Below are 19,804 nucleotides of genomic sequence, written 5' to 3' on the forward strand. Positions count from 1 at the left end.
CTGTGGCTCCGGGCGCCCGCTGCTGTGGGTCTCCTCTGACACCAGCTGGTGCATCGAGGGGAGCGCGCCCTCTCCGTAACAGCAGGGCTGAGTTTCCTCTGGGGCCAAGCCCTCTCCTGCTGCCTGGCTCTGAATACATCATGTCTGGTACATGGGAACCAAACACAGAGACTCGCAGACACTGGGCGGGTGTGTGAGAACACGGGTGGTCCCGGGGAAAGGCCACGCGGGCCATACTGTTGGGTGAAAGCAAACCACATCCATGCGGCCTCGGAGTGTGTCTTTAACATTTATTGACAGGGTTTCCCACAGGGTCTGCAGTCAAAGAATCGCTGAGCCATGTTTCCTCGAGAGACGGTGTGTGGCATGGGCGCCTTGCTGCTGCCCCAGTCCCAGAGCTTCTCCTGTAGGGGTGTCGGCTACAGGAACCTTATCCCAGCTCCAAACTGGACGCCATCACATATCCTAAAAAAAGGGGAGAGATCAGATGCGGTGGCCGCTCCGCCAGCCCTGCCATCTTCACGACTCAGTGAGCATGCGCCTCTCAGAAGATGCCACCTCTGCTTCCTCCTCCTCCTGCTGCCTTCCTGCCTGGCTGGTGGCCTCACCCTCACCGGCCCCGGCTGCTTCCTCCTTTGCTGGTTAAGAACCTTCACCAGCTGGTTAAGCCCTTGGAGAATGGAAAAGGGAAAGAAGGAGAGACCCAAATCCTCCTGCACTGCTCCCTCCTTACCTCCTTCACGTTCCCCTCTCCTGACGGGGAGGACAGAGGGCCGATGAGAGGCAGAGCAGGGAGGGAAGGGGCAGGAAGGACAAGGTGGGTAATGAGGATGGGGGAGAGGCAGGTGGACAGAACTTCAGGTCCGCCCGGCCCCCTTAAGGTCCGCCCGGCCCCCAGAAGGTCCTGGGGCTTAGGAAACCAGCAGTACCCACAGCCCTACAGGGGTTTAGCCTGATCACCTCTTAGACCTGCTCCTGACCCCAGGAAGGAAGGATTCAAAAGTCACATTGGTTGCCATATCTGTTATGAGCTGACCCTCTGCAGGTGTGACTCCACACAGTGGTAAGAACCTGGGGACAAACCACCAGGCCCATTTTCAGAGAGGAGCAAACAGGCCCCAGTCACACGGCTGAGAAGTGGCAGGGCAGGACTCCAGACCTGGCTCAGGGGCACCCACAGGCCTTGCTCTTTCCGACACACTGCCATGCCTCAGCCTGGCTGAGGACGCACAGCTGGGGGGCAGCCTGTCACCCTGACAGCACGCCTGCAGCAGCTCTGTCCACCTGGAGCCTGTGCATGGGGCAAGGCCAATGCTACCCATTTGGGACAAGGTGGGCCTAACCTAGGGACCTCAACTTCTGGGGAAAATCATATTCAGAATGCTACACAGCTGCAGCCAGGGCCAGGGAACACAGCCTTTTTGCAAACTGTGGGCAATTTCTAGAAAAGACCGGCCAGCAAGAATGGCTCCTTTATTCATGACGCCCGTGCCCTCACCCAAGCTGAGGATTTGGAGCACATGAACACTGGCAGCAAGTTTTCCTTTTCCAACCTGACTCTGAGCAAGAAGACACAATATCTGATCCACGAAGAGATTCAAGACAGATACTCATGAATGCTGCGCCCGCCTCCTGTAGGATGAAGGGTGCTTATTAACCAACCCCGGCAGTGCAGTCCTCTCACCAGAAGCCAGGCCTGCGGCCCCTTCGTGATTACAGTAAGCCACATCCATGGCCTTAAAACACCAGAATCCACATCAAAACCCGAGCTGCATTTGTACCATTTAGTTGTGTTCAGATCTGTTTTTATATTGTACACTCTCGGCTCCTTCAAACTAGTCTATACCTACATTTGCTACTTAGAAAAATGCCTGAACATAAGCTAGGAGCTAAAAAGGAAGTCAAGCTCTTGGCATATGTAATTCAGAAAACAAGCAAGCATTCCAATAAAGGCCTGTTCACTCTAAGTACAAACAAACACATTAAACAACTTCACAAGCATAGGTTTATGCTCAGAGACCACACGAACATGTCACAGAACAAAATACCCACTGCAAACATTCAAAGCAGTGCTGCAAAATTCCACCAGACCAGGGGCAAGCCAGCCTTGGCATCCTCCAGACAGCCCCAAACATCCACCTTCTGCTGTGCACCCCATGCTCTCTCCCTCCCTCACGGCCGCTGTCTTGGTCATCTCCCACCTTCTTCTCACCCAGCACTGCCACTGCCAGCACAGGGTCTTGGAGTCTGATGTTCAAAGGCTTCTGATGAACTTGGAATCTGAGGCTGGAGGCCAGGAAGCACCCAGCATGGGGTCTTTAGGAAGGTCATGCCAACAGCACCCTCGGTGCCTTGCACCCCATCTCCCACCACATGCCAGGAGCCTCTCCACCTGGCTCTCACTTCCAACACCAGATGCAGTTCTAGTCATGGGGACCTCAGCAGTGAACAAGGCAGATGAAGTCCTGAGCTCAAGGACCCTGGTATGTACCCAAGGGGAAAAAGGTCAGCAGGGCTGGAAGGCAAAGGCGTGGGAGCTCAGGGCCTGGACCTCCCCACTCCCCCTTCTGTTCCCGTAGGACGCGGTTCTGTCCGGTGCCCACCGACAGTGCACACCTGCACAGCTTTGCTCCTGCCTTTGTTAGCCAGGACCACTGTCCCTGCATGTCTTCTGCAAGCACCTGGCTGGCTGTCCTCCAGGAAGATTCAGCTCAGGGACCTGCTCCAGGGGGCCCTCTCAACTGAGATGATCCACTTTCTCGTCTTCCTGCTGCTAACTGTGAGCTGCTCTCCCAGGCGAGCCTGCCTGATTCAGCCCTGTGTCTCCAGAGACTGGACTCCTAAGACACGAACTGACAGAACGCTGTTAGATCCCAGAGACAGTGGTGCCACAAATCACTTGCGACGTAACAGTTAGCAAACATCTCAAAACTGTTTCCTTCTTTGTGAATGTCTGAAGTCCTATTTACGGTGTGCCCGCCTCAGTTATGGCGGAAACCTGTGGATAATTTCTACACACACGATACCCCATCCTGCCAGCTACCTAATTTTAGAAATGAAGATTAAATCTGGCAACCTCACTCCAACTTCATGAAATTCCAGTATTGATGACCAACCTCAAACAAGGCCTCACACCAAACGAAAATGTCTTCCACACTCGGGGTGCCAGGCTGACCCCGTTCGGAGCTCACTGTCTATAATAAACATCTGCTGAACAGCTGCCACCTGGCCTGGGGGCAGAAGCACTTCTTTATAGCCTGGTCTTTAAATGTCACATGCTTAGTATGCTGCTTCCTCCCAGAATAAACCATATTTTGAAATTAATCTCTGAAATGTATTTTTTAGATTTAACCTGAAGAGACAGAAGTAAAGCTGAAAGGTAAATGTAACCACTTTATATGAAAATTATTTCAGAAAGGGTCAATTCAACAGAGCTCCTAAAAGCCGCGCTGACTTCTCAGGACACACTGACACCCAGTGGCTACAAAGAGCACTGCAATGGTGGTGACGGCAGCGTGGGCTGCTCAGACCTTCCCTGCCCAAGAAGTGCACAGCGGCGTGTCCCAGAGCAGCAGGGACTGTGTCAGAGAGCGGTATCTAAAGCTTCCCTCGCTCCAACGCCCCTCGAGCCCCGGGCCTGCAGTCAACCACTCAAAACCACCCACTTAAGCTAGGTGTTGGTGCAGCAGCGTCACAGCGCCTCTGGGGCGACCTGCAAGGATTCACCTGCAAGGCTTCAAATGAGCAGCTGGCTGTTAGGCCAGGGAGCCCAACACTCCCATCCGCAGAGGGAATAAGGGCTTCGTAGAAAGAAACTTGCAAAACCAGCCTGGTCTGCTGAAGACCATAACGGCGTGGAGTTATCTAATGCAGTCTCGCTCTGGAAAAAGGTGCCAATTTTTTCACTTTATTATCTCCAAAAGCAGGATGCATCATCCCATCTATGGCTTGTCACAAACTGTCTGTTAGGTGGTAGCGGCGCAACAGCTCCCACAGGAACCTGTTCCCTTGTGTGAGGGGCTGGCCACGCCGGGTGTATCAGCAGCAGAGCAGCCCAGGAAAAATAACCACTTCCCGACCCCAGGCCAGGCAGTGCGCCAGGGACTCTGCATGCAGTAACTCACTGAGTTCTCCAAACTGCAACAGTCACCATCATTATCGTCCATCCTCTGGGCATGAAAATGGACACCCAGGCCGGGCGCGGTGGCTCACGCTTGTAATCCCAGCACTTTGGGAGGCCGAGGCGGGCGGATCACGAGGTCAGGAGATGGAGACCACAGTGAAACCCCGTCTCTACTAAAAATACAAAAAATTAGCCGGGCGTGGTGGCGGGTGCCTGTAGTCCCAGCTACTCGGAGAGGCTGAGGCAGGAGAATGGCGTGAACCCGGGAGGCGGAGCTTGCAGTGAGCCGAGATTGCGCCACTGCACTCCAGCCTGGGCGACAGAGCGAGACTCCGTCTCAAAAAAAAAAAAAAAAAAGAAAAGAAAATGGACACCCAGAGAGGTTTTGTGACTCACCCCGGGCCACACAGTCACACAGAGTGGCCAAGCTCGGCCCCAAGCCCGGGTAGCTGGGCCCCCAGGCACACATGCACACAGCCTGTGTGACTGCACCCTTTCCAGCTCGGGCTTTGTGTGGAGAACAGGAGAGGCGTGGAGGGGAATGGGAGCTGGCGGTTGTGGGAGCAGCCACCGCCATCTCTGAAGGCACTGGAACGCCCTGTCATCACTAGGGAGCCGCAGCAGCCTGGCAGCCCCTGCCGTGTCCCCAGACGCAGAGCAGATGCTGAACAGCCTTCTGGCAAGAGCGTAAAGAGCAGATTCCGCTGAAGCAATAACCATAAAAGACCTGAATGACAGACGCAGACTGCACCTGAGAGGCGATGCTCAGAAACACTTGCGAATGTGGCTCCCCTTTACAAAGCACCATCCCCTACATGCTGATGCAGAAGACGGAGAGAGTAAAAATGATACAGCATTTCCTTCAACTAGCACAAACGACAACCTATTTGAAACCGGGTTAAGGCTCCAACAGCACCACCATTTGGTGGCAACATAAAGGTAGACACAAAAATGAAGAGAAAAAACATAGGCTGGGGTGCTGTGAACGCATATACAAAAATAAGAGACAGTATGAACACCGTTGTGGACCAAACATTCATGTCCCCACAAGATTCACATGCTGAAGTCCTAACCCTGACAGGATGGTGTTGATACCTGGAGGCAGGCCTTTGGGAAGTGCTGAGGTGCAGACGAGGTAATGAAGATGGGGCCCTCATGATGGAATTAGGGGCCGCATAAGAAGAGGCAGCGGGGCACTGGCCTGCACTCTTCCTCCTCCAAGTGAGGACACAGTGGCAAGGCTGCCATCTGCGAGCCAAGAAGAGAACCCAACAGCAACCAAATCCGCCAGCACCCCGATCTTGGACTTTGCAACCTCCAGAACTGGCAGAATATGAGCATCTGTTGTTTAAGTCACTCTTAAATACCCCGTGGTATTTTGTGATGGCAGCCTGAGCTGACTAAGATACACTATAATGAAAACACATCTCAATCTCTTAAAATTTACACAATGCAGCTGGGTGCGATGGCTCATACCTGTAATCCCAGTACTTTGGGAGGCCAATGCGGGCAGATGGCGTGAGCCCAGGAATTCAAGACCAGCCTGGGTGGGCAATGTGGTAAAACCCTGTCTCTACAAAAAATTAGCCTGGTGTGTAGTCCCAGCTACTTGAGAGGCTGAGGCAGGGGGATCACTTGAGCCCAGGAGGTCAAGGCTGCAGTGAGCCATGATCAGGCCATTGCACTCCAGCTGGGTGACGGAGAAAGACCCAGTCTCAAAAAAAAAAAAAAAAAAAAAAAATGCCGGGCGCAGTGGCTCACGCCTGTAATCCCAGCACTTTTGGAGGCCAAGGCGGGCAGATCACGAGGTCAGGAGTTTGACACCACCCTGACCAACATGGTGAAACTCCATCTCTACTAAAAATACAAAAAATTAGCCGGGTGTGGTGGTGCATGCCTGTAATCCCAACTACTCAGGAGGCTGAGGCAGGAGAATCGCTTGAACCTGGGAGGCAGAGGTTGCAGTGAGCCAAGATCGTGCTATTGCACTCCAGCCTGGGCGACAGAACGAGAGTCCGTCTCAAAAAAAAAAAATTTTTTTTTACACAATGCATGTAAGAAATAGAATTTGTTTCTATAACTGTGTAAACTAGCCCTATACCATATTCACCCATGTAACATTTAGGGAATCTTTCCTCAATAAAATAAGGGGTGGAGAAAAGCCAAGAAGGTGGGTTCCCCTGCTGTAGAGAGAAGGGTTCTCAAGATTGCATCCTCTGTGGTCAGGAACAAAGCTTCACTCACCCCAACTTTCCTAGAGACCCTGGCCTGCAAAGTCAACTGCTCAAAACACTGCCTTCTGTTTTCAAAACACAGGAAGCGAATCACCTGTCAATTCCTCCAGCCAGACCCTCGCAGGGGCTCCCACTACCCTGGGGACAATAAGCACAAAGTGCCTGAGGGAGGGGGTGGGAACGCCTCACACTTGCTCCTCCCAACTAGATGAAGAAAAACCCAATGGAGGAAAATACATGTGTTTTCATTATTTTGCTATTTAATTTCTCTTAAAATCTTCAAGCTTAAAAGCCACTGATGAAATTAACCACGTCCAAAACAAAATAAAATTACTGGAGAGTGGGATGTGATTGTGGAAAATAATTCCTAACACGTACCTGTCGCCTGTCTGTACTCCCATGGGGATGCAGTAATTAAGTTCCAACCGAGCGATGTTGCCAAGCCTGAGGACAATCCCGGCCCCGTACGACCAGCGGATGCACTCAGCCAGCTTACGAATATGAGCTTTGGGGCCCTCCCCTGAAAAGAGAAAGACGTGTGAGCAACAGTGCGTGCCCGTCCTTCCAAGCTCTCCCAGACAAGCCCTGGCTCCCCCTTGCTGGGCCCTGCAGTTGCTTTTAAAGCCAGGCCTAGAGATTAAGGAGGATGCATAAAGTGAGATTAGGACCCAAGTCAAGAGAGGACTTGGAACCATACTTACTCACATCCAGAAAAAGCCACGCCTTCTCAATTCTTTGGGCCTGGCATATTCTGCTCCCTCTGCTTAGAATGACTTTTCCCCATCCCCTGACCACCTGGGAAGCCCCACTCTGAGTCTCAGCTTGGAGACTTCCATGCCTTCTAGGAAGCTTTCCAGGCACCCCTAGCACCCAGGCATCTGCTGGGAGTCTCTTCTGGACCTAAACTCCCTGAGGAAGGCGCCCAATCCTACTCAGCTCTGTGGCCATCATGACTTGTTTATTAAATAAACAAACAGATTTTTCTTCGTAAAGGCATTAGATTATTATTTTTCTTGTATGCTTCATTCGCTCAACCAACCACTTAATGCTGGGCATTATGTTAGGTGTTGTAAGAATTTTTTTCAAGTAAGGCACAGTCTCTAACTTTAATGACTGTGTAATCTAAAAAGACAGACATGGCCTGGCGCGGTGGCTCACGCCTGTAATCCCAGCACTCAGGGAATCCAAGCGGGGTGGATCACGAGGTCAAGAGATCGAGACCATCCTGGCCAACATGGTGAGACCTTGTCTCTACTAAAAATACAAAAAATTAGCCAGGCATGGTGGCACACGCCTGTAGTCCCAGCTACTCGGGAGGCTGAGGCAGGAGAATCACTTGAACCCAGAAGGTGGAGGTTGCAGTGAGCCAAGATTGCGCCACTGCACTCCAGCCTGGCGATAGAGCGAGACTCCATCTCAAAAAAGAAAAAAAAGACACCTCTTTGTGTACTGTGCTTTGAAACATGAAAACAACTGTACTACAATGGTTTCTTGAATAGCGCAAGTTTTACCATAGTTGAGGTTGCAGAGGTTTCCTGCGTTGAGAAAGAAGTGCGTACGGAAAAGTTCTCCAAAGCCACCCTGGCCTGGCCGGAAAGGTAACGGGGTGTAGAGGTGCAGGCCACCGGCCCAGTACGCTTCTCCACCTAGGTAGTCTCCTAAGCAAGGGAGGGGGTGCAGAACAAAAACAAGGTACGACAAGGTTAACGTCATGTTAACTTTCCACAACTTTTACAGAAGCAAGATTTCTGTCCTGTACACAACGCCACACGGTGCTGGAGTTTGCAAGCAGCTGTTCTTCTCATTCCTGATACTGATGGCCTCATTTTAAATAATCTTTCTTTTTCTCCTGGTTTGTTTCACACCTTGATTTAACTGAGGAGGCAAACAAAGCCAATGTCGTTGAGGAAGGAATGCACTCTGTCATTCATCGTATCTGTGAAATGCTTTGAAGAAATGAGTCTCATGACAATGACTTTATCCACAAATATAGATGACCAAATCACTTCCACCTGCAAATGAAATGCATTATTTTGCCAAATTTTCCAGAGCGCAATAGAGACAAAATGCAGAAAGCGTCTCTGCAGTGTGTGGAGACAGCTGCACACGATTAATCAAAAGGCAGAGGCTGCCTGCCACCCACTGCACAGTGAGACCGGGTTCCAGCTCAGTGTTTCCAGAGAAGAGACGATTCTCAATGGTTCATGACCGCTAGGATTTAGGTTACTTTTGCCAAAGTGTAAGCCTATCCCCTGAGAGCATGTATTTGCATATTTCTAAAAAACGTTCCTGTCCATTCCATTTTAAACTATAAAGCAACAGAAAACCTACAACCCAAAGGTTTATACTTTGTTGCAAAATACCACTTATAAAGTGTCTTACTCTCCTCTAATACAAAATGACAGACCATGAAATGGGAAAATACTGATATCTTCAAGATTAACTTCAAGGAATGAACTGCTGATTCATTTAAAGACTTCAGTTCCTCACAATCCAGATAAAGAAGGGAAAAAAAGACGCCAACATCTCCTTAATCCCTTTCAACACGAGAGCTCTGATGGGAACAGAGAATGAACAAATTGCAGGAGAACAACCTTGTTTTTTGTTTCCCAGAAACCACTCCTCCTCTCTCTTCTTAAATAACTGATTTTATTCCGAACATAAAAGTTAAATATACTCATTGTAGAACATCCGATCAACAGAAAGAAAAAAGTGAAAATATTTTAATTTCTACCATTCAGAAATAAACAGCTAACATCCTGATGTCCTTTCTTCCAGTGGATTATAACGTAAATGTAAAATCAAATAAGCAAGCCAATAAAATGTGGTGCTTGCTCGCTCTCTCTCTCTCTATATATATACACACATATATATACACAGTTTCCAGTCCTACTTTTTTTTCAGTTTTAATATATTGTAAACACTTTCTCGTAACGCTTTATCTTCCCTGAAAATAGGATTTTTATGCCTGAAAAACAACATAGGTGGACCAATATTTAATGATCTATTTCTCTTATATTGTCATACTGGTTTCTAACTCGTTTATCATGGACGTTAACCTATGATGAGTTTCCTAGCACACACATGTATTTTTTTAAGCTTTTATTGTGTATACATATAATAAAGTATACCCATCCTAAGTGTACAGCTCAATGAATTTCTATACGTGAAACACACCTGCCCAGCGAGCACCAGGACCAAGAAACCAAGCACACCCCACACGAGGCCTTGCCTTCCCTTCTAACCACCACCTGCTGCCCATACCACTTGCAGCCACTGCCCCATCCTCTCACAGCACAGGCCACCTCACCTGCCTCCAAGCTTTATAAATGGGATCTTCCAGGAGGCATTCCTCTGGGTCTAGATTCTCCCCCCGAACATGTTTCTGAGATTTACTCATGCCATCATTCAGCCGGTGGCTGTAACTTGTTCTTCCTCATTACAGTGGAAGACACCACTAATTATCTGACCATTTCCTACTGTTGATGGGCATTTCGGTTTCCAGTTTCAAGCTTGGGGCTATCATTAATAGTATTATTAACAATTCTTGAACATACATATTTTAAGGCTCTTGATACATCAAACCACTTTCACAAAAAAATTATAGCAATTTACACCCTTGCCCACGGAGTCTGGCCAACCACACAGAGCTGGTGAGTGGAACACCAGCACGCCTTACTTCTCAGGTAGGTAAAGGCTCAGCTCTCAGAGACTCGGCATATCACACTGGCTTATAATAAACAAATGAAATAAAACCATCAAAAACTTAAGTTCCTTTTCTTAAAAATTACACTCTAATGAAGCACTCTAAACACAAGTGAAAAGAAATAATCTATATTTTGGACAAAAATTTATGCAGAGTGTAGTTATTGCTTATGATGATATAAAAATGGAAGCAACAAAGGTGCTGAAGACTTTAAGAAATCCTGGGCACAGTGGCTTACACCTGTAATCCCAGCACTTTGGGAGGCCGAGGCGGGCAGATCACCTGAGGTCAGGAGTTCAAGACCAGCCTGGCCAACATGGTGAAACCCCGTCTCTATTAAAAATTACAAAAATTAGCTGGGCGTGATGGCAGGCACCTGTAATCCCAGCTACTCGGGAGGTTGAGGCAGGAGGAATCACTTGAACCTGGGAGGCAGAGGTTGCAGTCAGCTGAGATCACACCACTGCACTCCAGCATGGGCAATAGAGCGAGACTCTGTCTCAAAAAAAAAAAAAAAAAAATTTAAGAAAATCAGGGGAGAATGTTTAATAATGGAATAATATGCATCCACTTAAATGATGTTTTAAAGTTCCATAGCATGTGGAGATACCTCTGACAGATGTTGCATGTCAGAGATGGTTCCAGGAGCATAAATGAGACAACCTTCCCAGAAAGCATGATAAAGCCCTAAAAACACTCGAAATCCTTGGATCTGGCAATTTCACATCTAGAATTTCATATTAAAGTAAAACTTGGCCAGGCGTGGTGGCTTATGCCTGTAATCCCAGCACTTTGGGAGGCCAAGACAGGCAAATCACGAGGTCAGGAGTTTGCGACCAGCCTGGCCAACATGGAGAAACCCCGTCTGTAATAAAAATACAAATATAAGCCGGGCATGGTGGTGGGCACCTGTAATCACAGCTACTCAGGAGGCTGAGGCAGGAGAATCGCTTGAACCTGGGAGGTGGAGGTTGCAGTGAGCTGAGATTGCACCACTGTACTCCAGACTGGGCAACAGAGTGAGACTCCATCTCAAAAAAAAAAATAAATAAATGGAAAAAATAAATAAATAAATAAATAAAGTAAAACTTACAGATGAGTACCAAGATTCAGTTAGAAGGTGAATACATTGTTTTATAATCATAAAAGAAAAAAAACCCACAAACTCAATGTCCAAAACTTGGGATTTGGTCTTTAAAAAGATAACAGTGCGTCATAAGACAAAACACGCAGCCATTAAAATGACAAACTTTCTCTCTCTCATTCTCGCTGAGGAAATGCAAAAGCGTGCAGCCACTACGGAAGCTCGCCTGGCAGCTCCTTACGAAGGGGAGGCGTGCTCTTAACGCGTGACCAAACAACTGCGGTCCCCGGCACTGACCCAGCTGATGTGACAACGTATGTCCCAGCAGCTGTCCACAACAACCTTCACATGAATGTTGATAGAAGCTTTACTCATCACTGCCAAACACTAGAAGCAACCAAGCTGTCCTTTGGCAGCTGAATGGACAAACAAACTGTGGTACTTCCAGACAAAGGAATATTATTCAGCAATAAGAAGAAACGAGCTATCAGGTCTCAGAAAGACATGGAGGGACCTTAAGTGCATATTACTATGGAAAATAAGACAACTTGAAAAGGCTACAAACTGTATGATCCCAACTCCCAAACTGTCTGGAAAAGGCAAAACCCCCTGGATAGTTCAAAGACCTGTCGTTTCCAGTGGTCTGGTGGGAGGGATGAAGGGAGCCCAGGATTTTTAGCGCAGTGAAGCCACTTTGTGTGTTCCTGGAATGGTGAACGCAGGACATCATGCATTTGTCAAAGCCCACAGAAGGTACAACACTAAGAGTGAACCCTCATGTAAACTACGGCCTTGAGTTAATAAGGTATCATATTGCTTCACCAATCCTAACCAACGAAGCATCCTAACACAAGGTGCTAACAATAAAGGAAGCTATGGGGGTTATATGGGAACACTGTACTTTTCACCCAACTTTTCTGTAAACCTAAAACTGCTCTAACAAATTAAGCCTATTAACTAAAATATAATTATAGGATGTCAATAATATGAAATATGTAGCTGTTAAAAATGGCATTTACTCTCATAAAAACATACTGTTATATTTTTATAAGAGGTGATGAGAGAAATGGGTTTAAAAATAATACATAGGGGCCGGGCACAGTGGCTCACGTCCGTAATCCCAGCACTTTAGGAGGCCAAGGCGGGTGGATCACGAGGTCAGGGGTTCAAGACCAGTCTGGCCAGCATAGTGAAACCCCGTCTCTACTAAAAATACACAAAAAGTTAGCCAAGCGTGGTGGTGTGCGCCTGTAATCCCAGCTACTCAGGAGGCTGAGGCAGGAGAATTGTGTGAACCCGGGAGGCGGAGGTTGCAGTGAGCCGAGATCATGCCACTGCACTCCAGCCTGGGCGACAGAGCGAGATTCCATCTCAAAATAATAATGATAATATTAATAATAATACATAGGGGTCGGGCACGGTGGCTCACGCCTGTAATCCCAGCACTTTGGGAGGCTGAGGCAGGTGGATCACGAGGTCAGGAGTTTGAGACCAGCCTGGCCAACATGGTAAAACTCCATCTCTACTAAAAATACAAAAATTAGCTGGACGTGGTGGCAGGTGCCTGTAATCCCAGCTACTTGGGAGGCTGAGGCAGGAGAATCATTTGAACCCAGGAGGCGGAGGTTGCAGTGAGCCGAGATCGCGCCAACGCACTCCAGCCTGGGCAACAGGGCGAGACTCCGTCTCAAAAAAAAAAAAAATATGTAAACAAAGGAAGAGTAGGAAGCACATGTCAAACCTGCAGGGAACAGACAACAACATGTTTACACATGTTCTCTCTGGGTAGGACTGCGGGTCATCTTCACAGAGTTTTTGCTCAGATATATTTTCTCATTTTCCTACAATTCTCTGAATAAATGTTCTGCATCTGCTACCTGATAAGTTCTGTGTTAGGTGCTAATTCTACCACCGTGAAAGAGGAATGTCTATTATCGCTGTAAGCTAATAACAGGTACATGGTTTCCAAAGTGAGACACAAGCCTTCTAGCCTTGGCGCCGTGATGGGAAAGGACAGACCTTCACTCTGTGGCCCGATGCTGTGCATGCTGAATCCGCGGACGCTTGTGGGTCCCCCGAGGTAAAACCTAGGACAAAATGGCACGGGTCAGAGGAAAGTCAGGAGGTGAGAAACGACATGACACACGGAACGCGTAGGAAGCACATGTCAGACTCACATTCGATATTAGATTATCGACAGCATTTTCACAAGGCAAAACCTTTGAGAAAGTCCAAGAGGGTGCACACTACAGGGGAATTTCATAAAAATCTCAACACCTAAGGAGACGCTGCAAACTTTGGGGATGCAGGTGAGACACAAGATGCAAAGAAAGACACTAGGAGAGAGGGGCAGGGCAAACTGTCTGTCACAAAGGAACCATCTGCTGTCTGTGAGAATTCATGGCACAGTTCCTTTTCATGGCGGGCCTCCTACTGGCTCACAGTGCGATATTAAGCGAGGAAGAGCAGGATACAAATTATTTAATAGTATAATCCCAATATTACAAAAAGGGGGGCTATAATACTAGAAACAGAACAAAAAAGAATTATTGTTAGGTTTATAATTTTTAAATATGAGCTCCTCTTGTTCCCTAATGAACTGGATTATCACACTCTCACCAACCATATCTGAATAATATGAAAAGCATGAATTAAAAATTAATTACATAAAAACCCATCCACTTTCTGAAAAATTGAACAGCATATTAGAACCCGATTTTAGATTATGATAATTACTAAAAAATGAATTTAAATGACAAGAGAAATTCTGTGTAATCTTTCCAGCCAAGAGGCAGCCAAGGACACAACCCCAGCAGGTGTCCTCAGAGCCCTCTGACCCTTGAGGCCGCGGGAGGCTAAGAACACCCTGCAGGTCTGCAACAGCACAAAGGGAACAGGGCGCGGCTTCTTCTGGTTTTCCTACAACATAAAAGCCTTTATGAATTTTTTCATTTTAATTTGAGTTTTAAAACCTATAAATGTGTCTTTACTACTTGGGATTTCTAAGCAAGGCTTTTCTGAATACCCCATTAACATGAATTGCAAAAACAAACAGCAAGCTTCATTTTTAAAGAAATGATCAATCAGGCCAGGTGCGGTAGCTCGCGCCTGTAATCCCAGCATTTTGGGAGGCCGAGGTGGGTGGATCACTTGAGGTCAGGAGTTAGAGACCAGCCTAGCCAACATGGTAAAACCTCGCCTCTACTAAAAATAGAAAAATTAGCTGGGCGTGATACTGGGTGCCTGTAGTCCCAGCTACTTGGGAGGCTGGGGCAGAATAGCTTGAACCCGGGAGGCAGAGGTTGTAGTAAGTCGAGATCGTGCCACTGCACTCCAGCCTGGGAGACAGAGCAAGACTCTGTCTCAAAAAAAATATAGATAAATAAAATAAAAAAGGCATGATAAATCACACATTTGAATTCAAATGATCCAGGATGCATATAACATAACGAGTGAAACGGTTCTGCCTGCTGCATCCCAGCCTCCGGGGTGCCCACCGTCACTGTTTTGGTGGCTGGCTTCCCAGGCCCTCGGTGCTATACCTGCATGCACGCTAGAAAGGGATCCACTAAACATATTCATGTGCAAAATTTTAACTTATGAACACATATCTCTTTAATAACTACATAGATCTGGAATGGTTGTGCTAGAATTGCATCATTTCCCTACTGGGGAACTTATATAAGGCAGTTTCAAATTCTTTGCTATTTATCAGCAATGCTACAATGGACATCCTTCTACACATAAATCTTTACACACTTAGAAAAGTACTTTTGTAAATTAGATTCATGGAGTTTTGTGAAACTGTTAGGATCTGGAGTTTATAAATCTAAAATTGTTCTACTTCCAAAGCACCATCCAAAAAGGCTGTACCAGTACATTTTAACTAATGCAGGGTTGAAAAAAAGGTTTTTGCCCTAGAGGACAATGATTAGTATTTCGAAGCAACAAGTACAAGTTCATACCCTGCTGGTAGGGGTATAAATTGCTGTAAGCTTCCTAAAAGCAGCACCCAGCAATACTACGAGTTTTACTTTGAGAGAGTAATTCCACAGAAAGTAAAATAAACAACAAATTATCTTAAAAGTTATTATTCACAGTGTTATTTATAAAAATCACAAATTAGAAACAAATAAAATATCAAAAAATACACAGTAGGCTAAAAAGTTATGGTATATGCAAATAATGAAACATACGCCACTACAATGCTGCTTATAAAGAATTTCTCATGACTTGGTGAGTGATTTCTCTAATTTCTTTAAGTGTTTCTCCATTTTTGCATTTCTGCAATGAGTATGAACTGTATTCCTTCATAATCAAAAGGGAACAATACATTTTTAATATAATAACTTCCCCAACAAAAGCAAAAAATATTAAGTATGAGGTATACCCGATATTTTGAAATTAGCTTAAACATAAATACTAAAGGAAAATTTGAAATACTATTCTCTCCTAAATAAACTTCTCTAAAACACCTTATAAAAAAACAACTGAAAAGATCCAAAGGAAAATATGTGCAAATTATCCATTCATTGATTAGTACTTACCTATCAGCAATGCTTGACGGCTTATCACCAATGGGTACCAACATTCCACCCCAGAGAGATGCTGAAAAAACCTGTTCAAATAGAAACAAATGGTTGTTTTCTCCCAGCATTCCTTTCACTCCAGGGAACATCAGAAACTAGCAAACTGGCCACACACTGAACGCTCGTGGCGTGCAGAGCTCCGAGCTGGGGTGCGAGGGCTGCAGGAGGACGCCTGGCTTGTTCTGTTGCAGAGCTACCCTTCGAAGGCCCATGTGGATTCTATTAAAACACGCAATTCCAAAGTCCAAATCAAGACACACCGAAGGCAAGCAGGGCCCGGCTTCCATTCGGACACAGGGCAGGCCCCTGCTCTGCGATGGGAAGTGATGCCCAGCAGCACGAGCCAAGGCCTCACGGAGGAGGGAGCCAGGCCCCCTGCACCTGCTCAGGCCTCTTTGCCGCGGCCTCAAAATGTGGAAGGATTCAGGGCACACAGCATTTTAGGCTGAAAGAATGTACCGGCTGCAAGGCTCCCCCACCACTCTCAAGGACAGAACCCTGTCTGTCGCAGGGCAGCAGGCAGTAGCCAGTCTTGGCTCAGTGAGCCCATCTTCACGCCACAAAACCTTCTCAACAATGTCCTCAACCAGGTGGAGGCTCTCCTGCTCCCCTGCACCCCATGTTTTTGGGCGGCTGGCCGAGCCTCACACACTCTCTGCCTTGCAAATGCCTTTGTCCCTCCAAGCTGCTCAGAAATGGCTTTCTCAGAAGCTTCTGTAAGAAGGACAAGCTTCTGTACCCAAAGCAGCTGGCATTTTCTTCTCAGCCAGGTGTCCGGACTCTGCTCAGAAGGCTCCAGGGCTTCCCTCTCGTGTAGAGTGGAAGCAAGAGCCCACATCCGGCCTCCAAGGCCCTCCTGCCACTACTGCTCTTGGAATTCACGCTCCCACCCGAGGTGTCCCGCTGTCCCACACTTGCTCCCTCACCGTGCTCTGGGCTGTGCTCAGGGGGTGCCTTACTAGCCACCCTCCCTGACCATCCTAACTAGACAGCATCCCCTTCTGGTCACTTTCTACCCCTTAATTCTGCTTTATTTTTCTTCACAACACCTGTCACCACCTCCTCAATTATATATAAAGATATTAGCTTATAGGTTTCCCTCCTCAAGAATGGAAGTTCCTTGAGAGCAGGAATTGGGTTTTGTTCACTGATATATTCTTAGTGCCTGCACAGTGCCTGGCAGCTAGCATACATGTGTTGGACAGGTGGATGGATGGGTGGTGGGTGGGTGGGTGAATGGATGGATGGATGGATAGATGGATGGATGGATGGATGGATGGGTGGATGGGTGGATGGGTGGATGGGTGGATGGATGGATAGGTGTGTGTGTGGGTGGGTGGATGGATGGATGGATAGATGGATGGATGGATGGATGGATGGATGAGTGGATGGGTGGATGCATGGATGGGTGGATGGGTGGATAGGTGGATGGATGGATGGATGGATGGATGGATGGATAGGTGTGTGTGTGGGTGGGTGGGTGGGTGGATGGATGGATGGATGGATGGATGGATGGATGGATGAGTGGATGGGTGGATGCGTGGATGGATGGATAGATGGATGGATGGCTGAGTGGATGGATGGATGGATGGATGGATGGATGGATGGATGGATGGATGGGTGTGTGGGGGGGTAGGTGGGTGGGTGGATGGATGGATGGATGGATGAGTGGATGGGTGGATGCGTGGATGGGTGGATGGATGGATGGATGGATGGATGGATGAGTGGATGGGTGGATGCGTGGATGGATGGATGGATGGATGGATGGATGGATGGATGGATGGCTGAGTGGATGGATGGATGGATGGATGGATGGCTGAGTGGATGGATGGATGGATGGATGGATGGATGGATGGATGGATGGGTGTGTGGGGGGGTAGGTGGGTGGGTGGATGGATGGATGGATGAGTGGATGGGTGGATGCGTGGATGGGTGGATGGATGGGTGGATGGATGGATGGATGGATAGGTGTGTGTGTGGGTGGGTGGGTGGGTGGGTGGGTGGATGGATAGATGGATGGATGGATGGATGGATGGATGGATGGATGGATGGGTGTGTGGGGGGGTAGGTGGGTGGGTGGATGGATGGATGGATGAGTGGATGGGTGGATGCGTGGATGGGTGGATGGATGGGTGGATGGATGGATGGATGGATAGGTGTGTGTGTGGGTGGGTGGGTGGGTGGGTGGGTGGATGGATAGATGGATGGATGGATGGATGGATGGATGGCTGGCTGAGTGGATGGATGGATGGGTGTGTGGGTGGGTAGGTGGGTGGGTGGATGGATGGATGGATGTATAGATGGATGGATGGGTGGATGGGTGGATGGATGAGTGGATGAGTGGATGGGTGGATGGGTGGATAGGTGGATGGATGGATGGATAGATGGATGGATGAGTGGATGGGTGGATGGGTGGATGGATGGATAGGTGTGTGGGTGGGCGGGTGGTCATGGATGGATGGATGGATGGATGGATGGATGGATGGATGAGTGGATGCGTGGATGAGTGGATGGGTGGATGGATGGATAGGTGTGTGTGTGTGTGTGTGTGTGGGTGGGTGGGTGGATGGATGGATAGATGGATGGATGGATGGATGGCTGAGTGGATGGATGGATGGATGGGTATGTGGGTGGGTAGGTGGATGGGTGGATGGGTGGATGGATGGATGGATGGACGGAGGGATGGATGGATGGATGGATGGATGGATGGATGGATGGATGGATAAATGGGTGGGTGGATGGATGGGCACTACCAAAGGATAAGCACAGGAGCTATGGGCACAGTGGAGGAGCCCCCACTTCCATCTAGGAGGTTGAAGAATGCTTGCAGGAGACAACCTACACCAAAGTCTTAAAGGCAGGGAGTGGGAGGCCAAGGAAACAACTGAAAAAAAGGGAGTTACAGCCAGCGGCAGACAGAGTAAATACAAGTGCCTGGGAGTCAGGGCGAGCCAATGCCTTCTGGGAAACAAAAAGTATATCCACAGAGCCGAAGCATGAGACAGGCACAGTGATGAAGCATCAAGGGCTACAGGCACCCTAATAGCACAAGCAGTTTGTGTAGGAAAGCGATACGGTAAGGCTTGTGTTTCAGAAACACTAACATATCTGCAGTGTGGAGAAGGGGAAGGGGAAGGCAGGGAGTGGGAGAGGAGCAGAGACGACTCAGAACGTGACCTCGGTTCAGTGCAGATGGGCAGTGCTGAGGGGAGGAGAGGCAGGGCCCAGTGGGTGGCAGGTGCCTGAGGGGAGGACTGAGAGCAGCCAGGGAGTTAAGTTCAAGGGCAGCCGGGTGCACTGTGCGGGTCAGTGGATGGGGAGCCCAGGTGTGGGTACAGATTTGGGGGGGAAGGCGATGAGCTCTGTTGATGTGCGGTGTCTGTAAGGCAGGGGCTGAGACAGCCAGGAGCACTTGAGTCTGGGCCCAGGAAGGAGGCAGGAGAACGAGAGCTGCTGCGCACAGGCGGCAGCTGCAGCCACAGGGCTGTAGGAGACTATCCCGGAGAGGAGCAGGGTGGGGAGCTGGCTACAGGGATCTAGGGGAAAGCCATGCCTATGAGGCAGAAAGGCCCTGAGAAGAGAAAACTGGGGAGTGGAAGAGCGCAGCAATGATGAGTCAAGAAAACCAGAGAGAGAAAGTGAGAACAGGTGAGCAGGCGACAACATCCAGTGCTGCAGAAGGGAGCAGGACGGGCTCACCGCGCTGGACAACAAGGAGGCCTGTGGTGGCAGGGGCAGAGGAAGGCAGGAACCAAATTCAAAGTGCAGAGTCAAGGGCTGAATCAGGGCAGTAACAAATTATTTTATAATGAGCTCTCTAGAAACAGTCGCGTGCACCATTTCATTAAAACTCAATCCTTCCCCCAAGTTTTAAGGGAGATAAGGACCTAGGGAGCAATGGCAGGGCAGAGCCACCGGGTGCTGGGAAGACGTGAGAAACATGCCAGATGTCCTCCCAGCCTGGGGCTCCTCTGGCGAGACCAGAATCCAGTCACTTACTCCTCACTCCTGAGTGAATCAGGAGAAACTGACACAACAGGACTAAAGATTAAAAAAAAAACAAAACAA

The 19,804-nt window shown here is 48.4% G+C and overlaps 1 protein-coding gene across 1 annotated transcript in view; it reads right to left on the reverse strand.

Annotated features, from left to right (window-relative positions):
* Positions 1-273: 273 nt before the first annotated feature.
* The window catches only part of SAMM50 (SAMM50 sorting and assembly machinery component), a 43,837-nt gene continuing 24,306 nt past the window's right edge, over positions 274-19,804 (reverse strand). Inside the window, exons 11-15 of the mRNA XM_055254020.2 lie at positions 15,695-15,765; positions 13,167-13,234; positions 7,869-8,015; positions 6,736-6,877; positions 274-465 (exon numbers count right to left, since the gene is read on the reverse strand). Of these exons, the coding sequence (XP_055109995.2) occupies positions 420-465; positions 6,736-6,877; positions 7,869-8,015; positions 13,167-13,234; positions 15,695-15,765 (474 nt within the window). The 3' untranslated portion in view covers positions 274-419. The remainder of the gene's footprint in view (positions 466-6,735; positions 6,878-7,868; positions 8,016-13,166; positions 13,235-15,694; positions 15,766-19,804) is intronic.

The sequence above is a fragment of the Symphalangus syndactylus genome, chromosome 18 (genome assembly GCF_028878055.3).
Source record: "Symphalangus syndactylus isolate Jambi chromosome 18, NHGRI_mSymSyn1-v2.1_pri, whole genome shotgun sequence".
Classification (NCBI taxonomy): Eukaryota; Metazoa; Chordata; class Mammalia; order Primates; family Hylobatidae; genus Symphalangus; species Symphalangus syndactylus.